The 12,942-nt window shown below is 41.7% G+C and overlaps 1 protein-coding gene across 2 annotated transcripts in view; it reads right to left on the minus strand.

Moving 5' to 3' along the window:
• zmp:0000000660 (arf-GAP with Rho-GAP domain, ANK repeat and PH domain-containing protein 2) overlaps positions 1–12,942 on the minus strand; it is a 140,685-nt gene that overhangs the window by 41,545 nt on the left and 86,198 nt on the right. For both annotated transcript variants that reach the window (XM_037758753.1, XM_037758752.1), the window contains exon 16: positions 2,604–2,748. In XM_037758753.1, the coding sequence (XP_037614681.1) occupies positions 2,604–2,748 (145 nt within the window). The remainder of the gene's footprint in view (positions 1–2,603; positions 2,749–12,942) is intronic.

Raw genomic sequence — 12,942 nt, forward strand, 5'->3', positions numbered from 1 at the left:
GTATCCAAAATACAACCTCACTTGATTTGATATTGACTAAGGTGAAGTCAAATTACAGTAGACGAGCTCATGTGCAAAATTTGAGTGTGCCGTATTGAAAAAAAGTACTTTCTGTTGTTGAGTAAAGTTTGACAGAGCTTACACGCACTTTTCCTCGTGGAGGAATCTACTGCACAAGATTCACCGGTGGTTTAAACAAGCGTAGAGGTATCTATATGTGTTTCCGTAGCCTTTTATTTCCTCCTTAAGGCTTTCCTGTGCTCTGAGAAAGTCTTAATTCCCCAGCCCTCATATATCTAACCCGTCTCGCTTGCAAAGTTAGCACCTAAGCCCTTCTAACAGTCTTTTTAAAATACTGCTATTTTTGTTGGTGTGTGAGAGAAGAAGACGGTGAGAAAAAAGAGAGTGAAATGGTGAAATAGAAAAAGAGAAAAAAAGGGTTGTTTCCAAGGTTTCCAGTTGGAATTTGAAAGTCAGGATTGACTCAGAAATGTTCTTGTCGAAACAGGACGGATGAGTCAAAAAAAAAAAAAAGTCCCTAGAAAAAAACCTCAACTTATCACCAGCCAACATGCTCCCTTTGCATTAATTCCTTAGGAGTGGGTTTGTAATATTCATACGACTTTAGCAGACGCGTGTGTGTCGGTGCCGCGCTATAATTCACGGTGTCCTCTGCCACGGTGAAATTACCCAAATGCTGCGCTTAATGGAAGCGACACCTACGGCCTCCTGTAGCGCGGCGATAGGCTGCTGGTGGGAGTGTGTCATCTGCATACGTTAATATTCATGAGCGTGCAAGACAGTCAAGAGGTGAAGCGTCCCCGCTCGCTCGACTCGGCGCGCAGGCATGCTGGGAACGCTGGAAGTTACAGAAAGTGAGAGGGAGGGAGGCAGAGTTTAATCTAGTGAAACGCACAGCCATTATGAGTGTTGGCGACAGAGAAATAATAGCCTTTCTGGGGGCGACGCCGTGACCTGTAACTGGGATATATGCGCTAAGCTGAAAATGGTGGCGTGTCACTGTTGCTTTGTGGCGTTCCGTGCAACACTATATATTCTCATTGTAACCTGTCATGACTGTGTGTTTGTGTCCAGCTCATTAGAAAGGTCACAGTTGTAGCAGGCCAGATGTGTTTTCTAATGGCTGTATAAATAAAATTAACAAATAAAAGCATTGTTTCCTCTTCATAACATCTGCTGCTGTCATTAAGGACCTGGCTTATGCTTTAATCATAAACCATTATCAGACCCGGGAAGCACACACACATGAACACACACACGGTGTGACCCAATGGGAGCTTGGAGAGGAGGGTGAGCGGGAAAAGGATCGAGACATCTGTTTCTTCTTAGTGCGCCTGTCACACTTCCAGAAGACATAAAGAAAAAAGTTTGTTGTTTTGTCGAGGAACTTTTTAACTGAATCATAATAATCTGAGAGAGCGGGGAGGCGGCGCGGTAAAGTGAACGGCGGGGAGGGCAGTTAAAAGCTTGCGACGTTCGCCTGCATCTCCGCCAAAGTAAACAGGAAATATGGCACCCATAAAGCCGTGATAGGTTCGGTTAAATTGAATAATGCTCAAGTTAAGATTATGCAAATGAGACATATGACAAGTGGGGAGAAACTGTGCAGAAGGCTGTGTTTACATGTTACATACGCAGTAAATTGCAATACAGCCGAATAAAAGGAAATAAATAATTTAAAAAGGGGTATGTGTGGCAAGGGTGTCCTAGAAGAAGGTTGAACAATCATATAAATTATGATTTAATGGCATTTCAAATGACTGCATATGGGTATGTGTTTGTCTGTGTGAGAGCAAATTTTGAGTGTAAATGAAAGCCCGCCTGAACTGCTATATGAATTATGAATAAATTATCCTTTAATGCACTAGATTCACATCAATATTAAATGTTATATATTAAAGAGGACCTATTGTGCTTATTTCAGATGCATACGGATATTTTGGGTTTCTACTAGAACATAAACTTGCTTTCATTTTCAACAGCCACCTCCCAAAAAAAACCCAGTCTGCTTCGATTGGCCAACCGAACCAAACTCTTTGGACTCCGCTCCAGCTCCGCTCTAACTAGCTTTGTCTGAGGGCGTGCCAAACTAGCCGCTAGGCAAGGAATTATGCAAATATGTTACTTTGTGACATCACCACGTTACAGAAGAAAAGGGCGGGACTTCGAGCAAGGTGTTTCAGGCAGTTCAGGAGCAGTGTTTCTGTGGGGGAGAGTAACTCCCTTTGGCGTGGACTTTGGGCTTTGTAACTTTGCAGAACTTTTACAAGCATGAAAAACTATATAACACAATAAAGGAAAGGGGAAAAGCACAAAAGCACAATAGGTCCTCTTTGAAATTAACACTCTAACAACCTTATTAAGTCCAATTTAGATGAATTTCAAGGTTTAACTTCAATTGTGAAAATCCATATTTTAAACCATTTAATCCTTTGAAGTTTAGGTGAAGAAAATACGACTACTCAAAATCGAAGGAAGCATTTTGGATCTTGCCTCAAAAGTTTACAGCAGATTTTGGAGTTATAAGGTTTTCACTAGACAGCAACAATATGTACACAGTGTGTTTGTGTGTGTGTTCATACCCAGCTCCAGTCATTGTCTCCGTGTTGCTAACAGCCAGACTGACCACCTCTGAGACGTCCACCCTGCCGATGGCCGACGGGTTACGCTCGCTCTCGTAGTAGCTGAGGAAGCCGCCCTCCAATGTGCACCAACGACGTGCCATGTCTGAAACATACACAAAATCATGTAAGCACAAAACAATACAGATAGACCATATAAATTGTATTTCGCGCTTCAACTACTACAACTAATCCTACAAATAACACTTTTTGTGGCAGCACACTATAGAACATAACATATTGTCATGCTACTTTCTGCTTAACTTAAACATACTGTATGTCCATGTGATGACATTTCACCGTTAAATTGAACTTAAACTTAAACTTAAATTTGTTCTTTAGCCTCAATCTCGAATATCTCTGTTTCTTCTCTTTGGCGACACCTATGGCGATAAGCGGTAATTGCAGTTGTGTTTTTGGATCTCACTTCCCAGAAATGGAATATAATATTAATGACTGTTTTTTTTTGTGTATAATCACCTGAAAATAAGAATCATTTTGTTTCCGTTAACTTAGAATGAGCCGTTTATATCTACGTACGGAGCGGGTCCTCTTCACGTAGCCGGCCGCCATGTTGGTTGCAATCTGCAACCTCACCGCTAGATGCCGCCAGATCCTATAAACTGCACCTTTAAAATCTTAACTTCTTAATATCAAAGCAATTCTACGTAACTTAACTTAAAGATTATCTTGGGTAAGTCACTTTGAAGACATCATTAGTAGGCTACCTAAATGAGGGCAAATGGAAAGGGACCACAACGAGGAACCAACAAACATGCTTCCTGTTGAAGCAGAGTCTGTTTACTTCTTATTGTTTGTTTGTGTGTTGTAATAAAGCCATTGAAATGTTCTATGACATACAAAAATGTAGAGTAACATACGGAAGGACAAATAGGGAAGAGTCATACAGACAGCAAATTAGCTAAGTATGGCAGTTACACTTAAGTATCTACCTAAAGCTAGCAAACAGTTAGCTAACATCATCCAACAAAGGCTACCGGTCATACCAGACCAAGTAGGGCTGTAGCAGCAAAACCGCTAAATGTACTGAATTGAGCAAAAGAGCATTGTTTCGCTTATTAATTTAACTTTTAAGAGATAGATTTATGTATTTTTACATGGTCCCCCTTTAAGTTTCAGTACATGTAGGGAGATTAGCAATCTCCTTTAAAAATATGCAATATCAGGTCACTGATCTGATGCTAACTTCAGACAATTTATAGCTCTTTTTCCTTCTGCACCCAGAATCCTCCAATATGTCTGGCCTCTATTGGATTACTACTGTAGAGCCACGCATTTGCATACTGATAAAATTTAACAAATTGGCTATTGTTTGCAGAGTCAGAAAACAGAAATTAATTAGAGCCTGCAATGTTAGTGATTGGTTTGTGAACAATTAGCACCACTCCAACCCCATTTAACACAGCTAATGACTCTCTACACGCTAAGAAAGCACTACTGAGAAATCGTTTAAAAGTTCGGAGATAAGACATTCCGCTTTCACACATGGATGGATGCGTGGAGATGTGACGGTGTCATAGGCCTCTACTTTTCTTTTACGAGCACCTAAAAGCCAAATTGTTTTTATCCAAAGCCGAACCAGCCAGACGTAAAAAGATCACCTGAAGGCCAGGGTTTCGAGCGAACATCAACATCCAAGAAAAAAAAGAACATCCATACTGTAATTAGTAAAAAGTCCAACTGGCAGACTGTGGCCTTCATTTCCAAATCAACAAAAGAAGTTTTGGCACTGTTGAAGTTGAAGTCTTTTGTCTTCTCTGTTTTAAATTTGTGACGCCAATCAGATGACTCACGTGAGGAGACAGTCCTTCATTTTTCCGTCCATTAGAGGACAAAGAAGTCTAGCTTACTGTATGTGAGGGCAACGCGCAGAATTAAAAGAGTTGAGAGACTCCAAGCAGCGAGCAGATTTCAATCAACAAACATGATCTCGGTGGAAAAGCTGCAAAACACATTGTCTTTCATGACTGTCTGACTGTGCGATTTACATAGCCAATGAGCATGAAGTTCATGAAAACATACCTAATTTTGGATTTTACAAAGTCACCGTGCCATCTGCTTTTGTGTTCCGCAACAAACACACACACACACACAAACAGCCCCCCCCCCCCCCCCCCCCCCCCCCCCCCATCGCACCCCCTGTCGCTTGCGACTCCAAAGTTTCCACTGTATTCATCTCATGAATATGCTAATTGCGCGTTCCTCTGCCAACTGTGTGTGATGTTTCTGAAGGAACAGATATAGTCAAAAAGGAAGTGTCTACAACTGGCTGTTAAAAGAAAAAGGATGTGATAAGCATAGGAAAGGAGGATGTCAGTTTCGCTCTATTCACCCTTGCGCTGCCTCTCTGTATGGCTCTTTCTGATTTTGTCTTTTCTGTCTCAAAAAAAAAAAGAAAAAACAATCTGGACACAAACAGCTTTAAAACAGCAAAATGACTAATATCTCGCTGCTCGCGGTGGCATTTAAAAAATACTCGTCTTCTGACCCCACTTCGCTTGGAAAGAAATAATAATTCCAGCAGCTGAAGAATCATCATCTTTATCTGAAACGAACTGTGCATGTAGCGGTTTTGCATGTGTGTGTGTGTGTGTGTGTGAGAGACTCTGGTATTTAAAATCATTACCAATCCAATCTATCTGACAGGACGCACTGTTGTCTTGGTGACGGAAAAAAGATTGTAATGGACTTCACTTCCGTTCCAAATGTGTCCCTGGATTGACTGAGTTTTGCAGGAAATGTCATGTCCATCATTTCCCACCGGGGGATAGTTAAGTTATCATTTTGTGCAATATTTTTGTGTAATTCCGCCTTCCTTAATAACTGAGTAGTTTCATTTGTACCATCTAAAAACCCTCGCACAATCATCTTCTAAAGAGGCACACTTGATTTCCTAACTGAAGTCAATTGCAATAATAAGCTGGTAGAAAACTTTAAATGTCATTGATTTTCTAGACATTTTTGCTCTACAATGGTTCATGTGGTTGCAGAGGTTATGTATGGATTGGCAAATACTAACAGGTATTGTCTAGGGTATTGAGTCCCTACCTTGGGTCACACGATAAATCTGAAGGGTCACAAGATCATTATTGGGATAGGAAAGGAGAAAAAACATATTTCTCCCATGTTAAATTATGTGTGTTTTATATACAGTGTATGCTCCTTTAATGTTTAATCTTACTTAACAACTATCAGATAGATTGCGTGAAAATTACTGTACTATCTAGAGTAGATGACGTTCAGCACGCCCCAAGTTTGGGGAAGCAGATAGGAGTACCGACAACGGAGCAAAGCAATGTACTGCTGTGGACGGGGCCGGCAGAAAACATATTTCAGGCACCTAAAAGAAAGGCCAACCAATATCAGTTCAAGTGTACGCTATATTTAGAATATTTTCCAACGGGGAACTGAAACTGAAAGTCAGTCAGAATTTGCTGGCTTTAAAGAGAGCATAGGTTTTACTTTCAGTTCAGTTTCCCATCGAAAAGAGACATCTGATGGCAAGATAAAGCAGTGACAATATTTTAAATATGGCGTACACTTAAACGGACTTTAAGGTGGCAAAAATATGTTTTGCTGCCGGCCCCGTCAACAGCAGTACATTGCTTTGTTCCCGTGTGGTAACTCCGGGGCGTGCCGACCGTCATCTACTGTAGGTAATACACTGACTATGGATAAATACCTCATACAACCCCACTTCAAAACACCTGAACTATCCCTTTAATGATCTCTTGACATTGCATCTAGCGCTACAAGCAGGTCAACTTTTTACTTATCCAAACATCTACAAAATGGATTGGCGCAAATTTTGGTACAGCCATTCATGTCCCCAAGAGGATGAATCCTAATGACTTTCATGATCCCCTGACTTGTCCTCTGGCGCCACCAGCAGGTTCACATTTGTGGTGGAACTGTTGGATGTATTACCATGCAATTCCGAGCATACGTTGAGGATCTTTGTGAACTTTTTTGATTGCTTGACTTTTAATCTAGCAACTTTCAATTTGTCCAATATTTTGGTTTATTTACCTAGTAATTTATTTTTCTTTACCAAGAGGAATTACAGCCTCGCAGGGATGCGAGGCTGTAATTCGAAAAAGCAAAAATATGAATGGCTCTATCTAGTGCCAGTGTTTGGTTTGTCCGTTCTGGGCTACTGTAGAAACATGAAGGTCGGCTCCATGAAGAGGACCCGCTCAGTATGTAGATATAAACGGCTCATTCCAAGGTAACAAAACCACAACGATTCTTATTTTCGGGTGATTATACATAAAAAAAAAAAGAATTATTAATATACGATACTTCATTTTTGCCAATAGATCCCCTTAAATGTTACACATTGTTCCTTTAACATGATAGGAAAGCACAAAAAACATATTTCTGCTCAACAAAATGATGTTGCTTTTTTCATTTCTCTTTTTTCTTGTAAAATACTGGACAACGACCTCTTTTTTTTAACTCTAAAATGATTGAAATAAAACAAGGATTTTTGAAAATCCCTCTTTGATAGAACTATAGTCACAAGCAGTAGACATCCAGCGACAAGGGGTCGCAGGAGACATTGCTTTGACTCGATTGTCCTAAAACATCAGAAATATTAATAGATTTCGTTGTCATGTTAGCACACGTGGCATCCGGATCCCGTCTCCTTGAATTATGTCGGACAAAATCTTTCATCTACACTGGAGTAAAGGGGAGAAAAGGCATTTTTAATTTCCTCTCAACTCCAAGGACAAAGACACAAAAAATCCCACTGTGAATCCAGGAAGCAAATTGCTACGGGACCCTGGGTCCAGTCAGTGCGGATGTATGAATGGGCTCGCTACTCGACCAACCAGTTTCTGAGGAGTTATCCTAATAATGGCCAGCACACCCACAAGAACAGATGCCCACATAAGGCTGAGGACACAGAAGGTTGGGAAAGGAGAGGGATTAAAGAGGGGCCAAAAGGTGTAGAGAGACTACAAATGTTTGACAAATGTAATTTCAGATACAGCTATCTCTTTTGGGTTTGATTTGTGAATGAATATGAGGGATTTGGTAGACCGAGCCGAAGACAGAAGAGGCTATGATGACAGGAATTGGTCTGAAAGTAAAAGAATATCTCAAACCAGGCAGGAAGTTGTACCGATACGACCCAAGATAGAACACTTACCAGTGGTGTGGCTGTCATTTCAGTACCAAAATGACTGCAGTGTAGATGTGGAATAGCTGCAGGGAGTTTTACTCAACTGAATGTAACTATTATTCAGCTGTGTTGGGAATGGGGTGAATGCCTTTGGATCCCTTCGAGATATTCCAACCAGGAAACTTGTGAAAAAAAAAGAACCGAATCGCACGCATCCTTCTTCCTTCTTTGTTTGTGGTTCAGCATTTCCTTAGCGGGTGGGTTACCACTAGCTCCTACACAAGCACCCGTGCAATGGGGGGAACAATAGTGCTTGATTTACAATCAGGCAGCTGCGTCCATTGCCAGCTGTTTCCCCCCACACACACACACACACACACACACAGCAATGGCCCCGCGGCCCAGCCGTTCTCCGCGGGAGTCCGCAACCAGCCGCCAGAGACAATGCTAGCGGAAGCCAACCGTGGTATGTGCCTCCACCAGTTAAATTGGGCCAATTAGCTTGTACGCCAAGAGTGAGTACTCCCTGCATAGCGTTTTCCAGAAGGGAAATGTGGAATCTCTCCTTTTTTTCTGCTTTACCTCCTCTCTCGCTTCAGCAATTTGTAAAATTCGCTAAATGCTCCAAGTACGCAGGTTGATTAGACTAATCAAGTCATCAATGCGGCAATTAAACAGTCTTATTGTTCACTGACTGAACGGCCCAAGTTACAGAATAACATATTTACTCAAAAAGTTTCGATTGTGTCTCCAGCTTTATTCTGCTGCAATGTCCCCCCACTAAACTTTTTTTATCGACATCGCACAGACACCCATTTCAGTATGCATCGAAAAAAAAAAAAGCAGGCTTGCGTGCCCCTTTTCCACTGAATCACCCTCCCTCCCTCGCTCTCCCACCTCTCTATCCTCCCCATTTCCTACCAATCTTCTGCCTATCTCGCCATCGGACTAAAATATCTGTGATGAAGACATCTGCTGGACAGCTTGTCAGGGGGGCTGGAAATGGAAATCGAGAAACTGAGGGGATCTGAACGATCCGTCTGTGCCAGAATTACAGCCCACTTCATTACGGGGAGGAATGGACAGATATGGCATAAGATAAAGAGGAAAAAAAAAACACTATCTGCCATGTATTTCTGGCCTAAAGCAACAGCACTAGTCACTCATTTAGGCGAGCAGAGGCACAGTGATATGAGCACTCCAAAAAGCATATTAGATTAATTGTTTAAACATGCTTTGTGTGCTTGTCGTAAAAATATAAAACAGAATGTGAGACTGCATTTAAAATCAACTAATTTTTTTTAGCATAAACCATTAAGGAATATTTGGTTTATCATCAAAAACTCCAGCTTTTGTAGATGCAAGTAATTGAATGTTCATATGGGCTCAGATTTGTGTGCTCAATAAAACTGTTAACATAATTCTACTTCTCTCTTGTTCTTCTCTCCACACAACCTCCTCCTCCTCCTTCTCACTCTCTGGCAGTTGTGAGTTACTGTTGCGGGCGAAAAAAACGGAGCGCAGCTGATGAGGAAAAGACAAAACTAATCAGAAATTAGGGGTGCCATTTCCCTGCTGCCACTCACCATTTCAGACAGTAACTGCCTACTGTCTCTCTTCGCACTCCCAAGACTCTCGCGAGCGCGCAAACACAAACGCAGATGCACACGAAAGCATGTACACACTCTTTAATGTGAGAGTAGCGTGAGTCACTTCTCAACCCGTTTAGGAGGTGGGGAGACTTCATTTACGCCAAAATCAACTGCGCAAACCTGATACGGAGCAGCTGAACGGCTAATAAAGTGGTGCCAAGCTGGAGAATAAACCAGTTCAACCTTGATTTCCGCACAAATAAAACAACAAGGAATATTGTTTTTCGAATCCTAATCTATATTCCCAGCAGCGTCTGGGCTGAACACTGTGTTTTGCCAAACGCTAAGTAGCACAGTGTTTTATTTCATTATGGTGGACTGGCACAATGATCCCCCGTGCCACCTCTGTCAAGGCCATTACCAAAATTGGTTGCCAAATTAATTTATATCGTACTCTCAATTTAGCTCCCATCAGTGGAAGCATGAAAGACTATTGGGTTTGTCTCCAGACAAAAAAGTTTAAGATGCTGTGGTAGAGTGCTTTTATTAAGCCCTGACTACAACCTATGAATTATTAAGAACTCGGGTGTATCTATAGACCATCTAACCATTAGCCAGGGAGCGAAAGGCATCCTGGAGTACATTCAAAAATATCTCATCCCTCCGTGCTCGCAAAGTCCTGACAGCGCTTCCTCGTGATTGAAGAAGTTGGAGCGCGTCGACTTTTAAACCCAACCGCTCTGAATTTTTCAACAGCTGCAGCTGCAGTTAAAGCGCCATTAATAGCACAAAAGCCAAACTCGTACGGCTCTTCATAATAGATGACATAACGGGGTGTTTATCGGCCGAAATATTACGAGCACTTATCTGAAGGGAGACGACTTTGGGATGGCGCGGCGTTTGTAAAGTGGTACAAAATGCACAACAGCGACTAAAATGAGCCTCGACAAAATGGACACCTGTAGTGTTAAGTCCATTTCAAGTGGGAGCTCACTCTGCTGTTGGTGGAACAACAAACCACACACCGTCGTATACCAATGGGCAATAAAAACAGCAAATAACTTTGTACTTTAACATTAGGAATCACACAGGAAAGACTAATGCTAACGTAAAGCTGCTCTAATCAATATCCAGCCCGGTCGCACAAAACGGTGTGTGAATGACACGATTATGCGCAAGGCATGCCGTTCTTGCTTTTGGCGTGTCATTTTTTACGCCATATAGTTTGTACTGACTGCAATGAAAACACATCCGCGTAAATATGCCATGCTCAGAGCTAGTGATGTGGAATAAAAAGTGAAAAAGACTGCTTATGGTGGGCGGGCAGGTGGGGAGGTGGAAGGGTCCAACAAACACAGGACCCTGTTTGTATTTGAGACCAGCGTTTTATTTTGTAAGTAACGTTTGTGACGAGTTTTACATACTTAATACTTACGTTGTGTCCGTACGTATTTTACTTAGATTACGTACTTATTTGAAGCCCAACCGTGGCGTTTTTTCCTAAACTTAATTAAGTGGTTTTGTTGCCCCTGCTGGTACTTCACCTTCATACACATGTAAAAATGGGCAAAACACGCTATCCTCTGGCGGACAGCAGGTCTTTACATGCTTTGGTGTGATTCCGGGTTGCAATATCTTAATATCAACTATGGATAAATTACTATTCGTAATGTAACTGATGGATCCACAGATAATTATCACCTAACTCTACAGTTCCCTTCACCTCTACAGAGCATTTTTATCTTTTTTTTGCTCATTGTTTTGGTTTTAAGGCCCACAAGTTCACTATTTTTGGTTCACTCTCACCGCTCTCATGAACATTATTTCTAGACGGCTGTTTTCAGCAAAAAAGCTCTGATGAACCTATTGTCCGCTACCTGTTCAGCACCAAACAGGAAGTTAGTATTTAGCTGGTGAACATGGAGCATTCAGGAGCTAAAGAGCCGGACATTTCTCCAAAAGGTGGACACCAAACCAGAGGTACAATGACAGTGAATATTGGACTGACACGACTTAAAGCTTGTTCCTGCTGCCCCGAGTGGCCAAAAATATCATTGCAGATTTAAATTGCAGAATGCCATATAGCCCATATACTGTACACATCTACCTGTAAAATGTAGAAAATGTATTATGTAAAACAATTGAGTTGAAGGACAGACTGTGTCAGTGTCCTTTTCAAAATAATTGCCATCCTGTCCATTTTGATAAAATGGTTCAGCAATCTTTGTAATATAAGATTACCTGCAAAAGTGTCTTTGAAAGTTAACTTTATAAGGTGATAATGTGTAAATCTTGCTTTTTTTACGGATTGTTTCTGCTGCCCCCAAAGTGGCCAAGAAAAAATAAAGAAAATTCAGGTTTAAAGGACAATTCAGTTTCTTTTTTTTAACATTGCTAAAAACAAGTCAGATGGGCAAGAAACCCAAACCGGTTTAAAGGTTTTGAAGAAAGGTAAGCCAATTTTATGGAAGAGACACAACAAAGGTGAACAGTAAAATATGTCACTCACCTTCAGGTTGAGCTCCATGTAGTGGTTTAGATAATCTGGAAATCTTATTTTAAAACAGGCTTTATTTGAATCCTGTCTGATCATCTGACCAATCAGACTTCGTTGTAGCGTGGTCGCTATGTTCCCAGATCTTAGCAATTACTTTGACGAGTACATTAGTATCATAACCAACAGAAATGATGAATTTCAACTATGAAATTAAGACCCAAATGGCAATACATTGGAATTATCCTTCAACAAATGAAATGGAAATGAATTCCATCCCTACAAATAATGAGAATTCCAATAGACACTGGTGAGAATTTTCCCCCCATCTCCTCTAAGGGGCAATTTCCCAGACCTCAGCCCTGTTCATTAGCCAGCATGTACAACCACCAATGAGAGCGGAGCGTGTGTAGGTTGATGGAAATGGAGATGGATGTCTTGCCCGTATAGGCGTAGGAGATTCAGCTCATTCAAGTGGCAGGTAGCCGCAAGCTGTCACCCCCACCCGGAAACATTCTTTCCCCCATTTTCTCCTCCATTCCGCCCCTTCCCAATAACCCCCCTTCCCCAGGGGCGGCATCCAAAGCCGGCTCCTTCTCCTAATTACCCATGGGCCCGAGAAACGCTCCAGCTGTTTGGAGATGTGGGACCATTGCAGAGCAGGAGGTGCAGCAGCAGCGGAGGAGTTTGGAGTGTGCAATGGAGCCTGATTAAAAGTTTTAAACTGCCTTGGAAGACAAAATAAGGAGAAGTTTTTGGAGGCAGCATCTCTCAGGTGGATTCAGAAAGGACTTGCACTGGATCGGTTTATTAATTTTTATGTTAATTTCTTTAACCTGGCCCTAGTTTACCCCGTACTTCCGCAGAGCATTCACCCGCTGGGTCGTCTAAGAACATCTTTCTGTCTGACAGTTATTCCCAGAGGACCGATGCGGAACGCATTTGAAAGACAGATTCATTGATCGTTTTGACTGGACTGTTTGGTGTACGGATTAAACGATTGGCAGTTTGACAACTGACAGACTGACACTGATTGATCGCTCAGCGCTTAACTGGAGTGGACCT

The sequence above is a fragment of the Sebastes umbrosus genome, chromosome 22, assembly GCF_015220745.1.
Source record: "Sebastes umbrosus isolate fSebUmb1 chromosome 22, fSebUmb1.pri, whole genome shotgun sequence".
Taxonomy (NCBI): Eukaryota; Metazoa; Chordata; class Actinopteri; order Perciformes; family Sebastidae; genus Sebastes; species Sebastes umbrosus.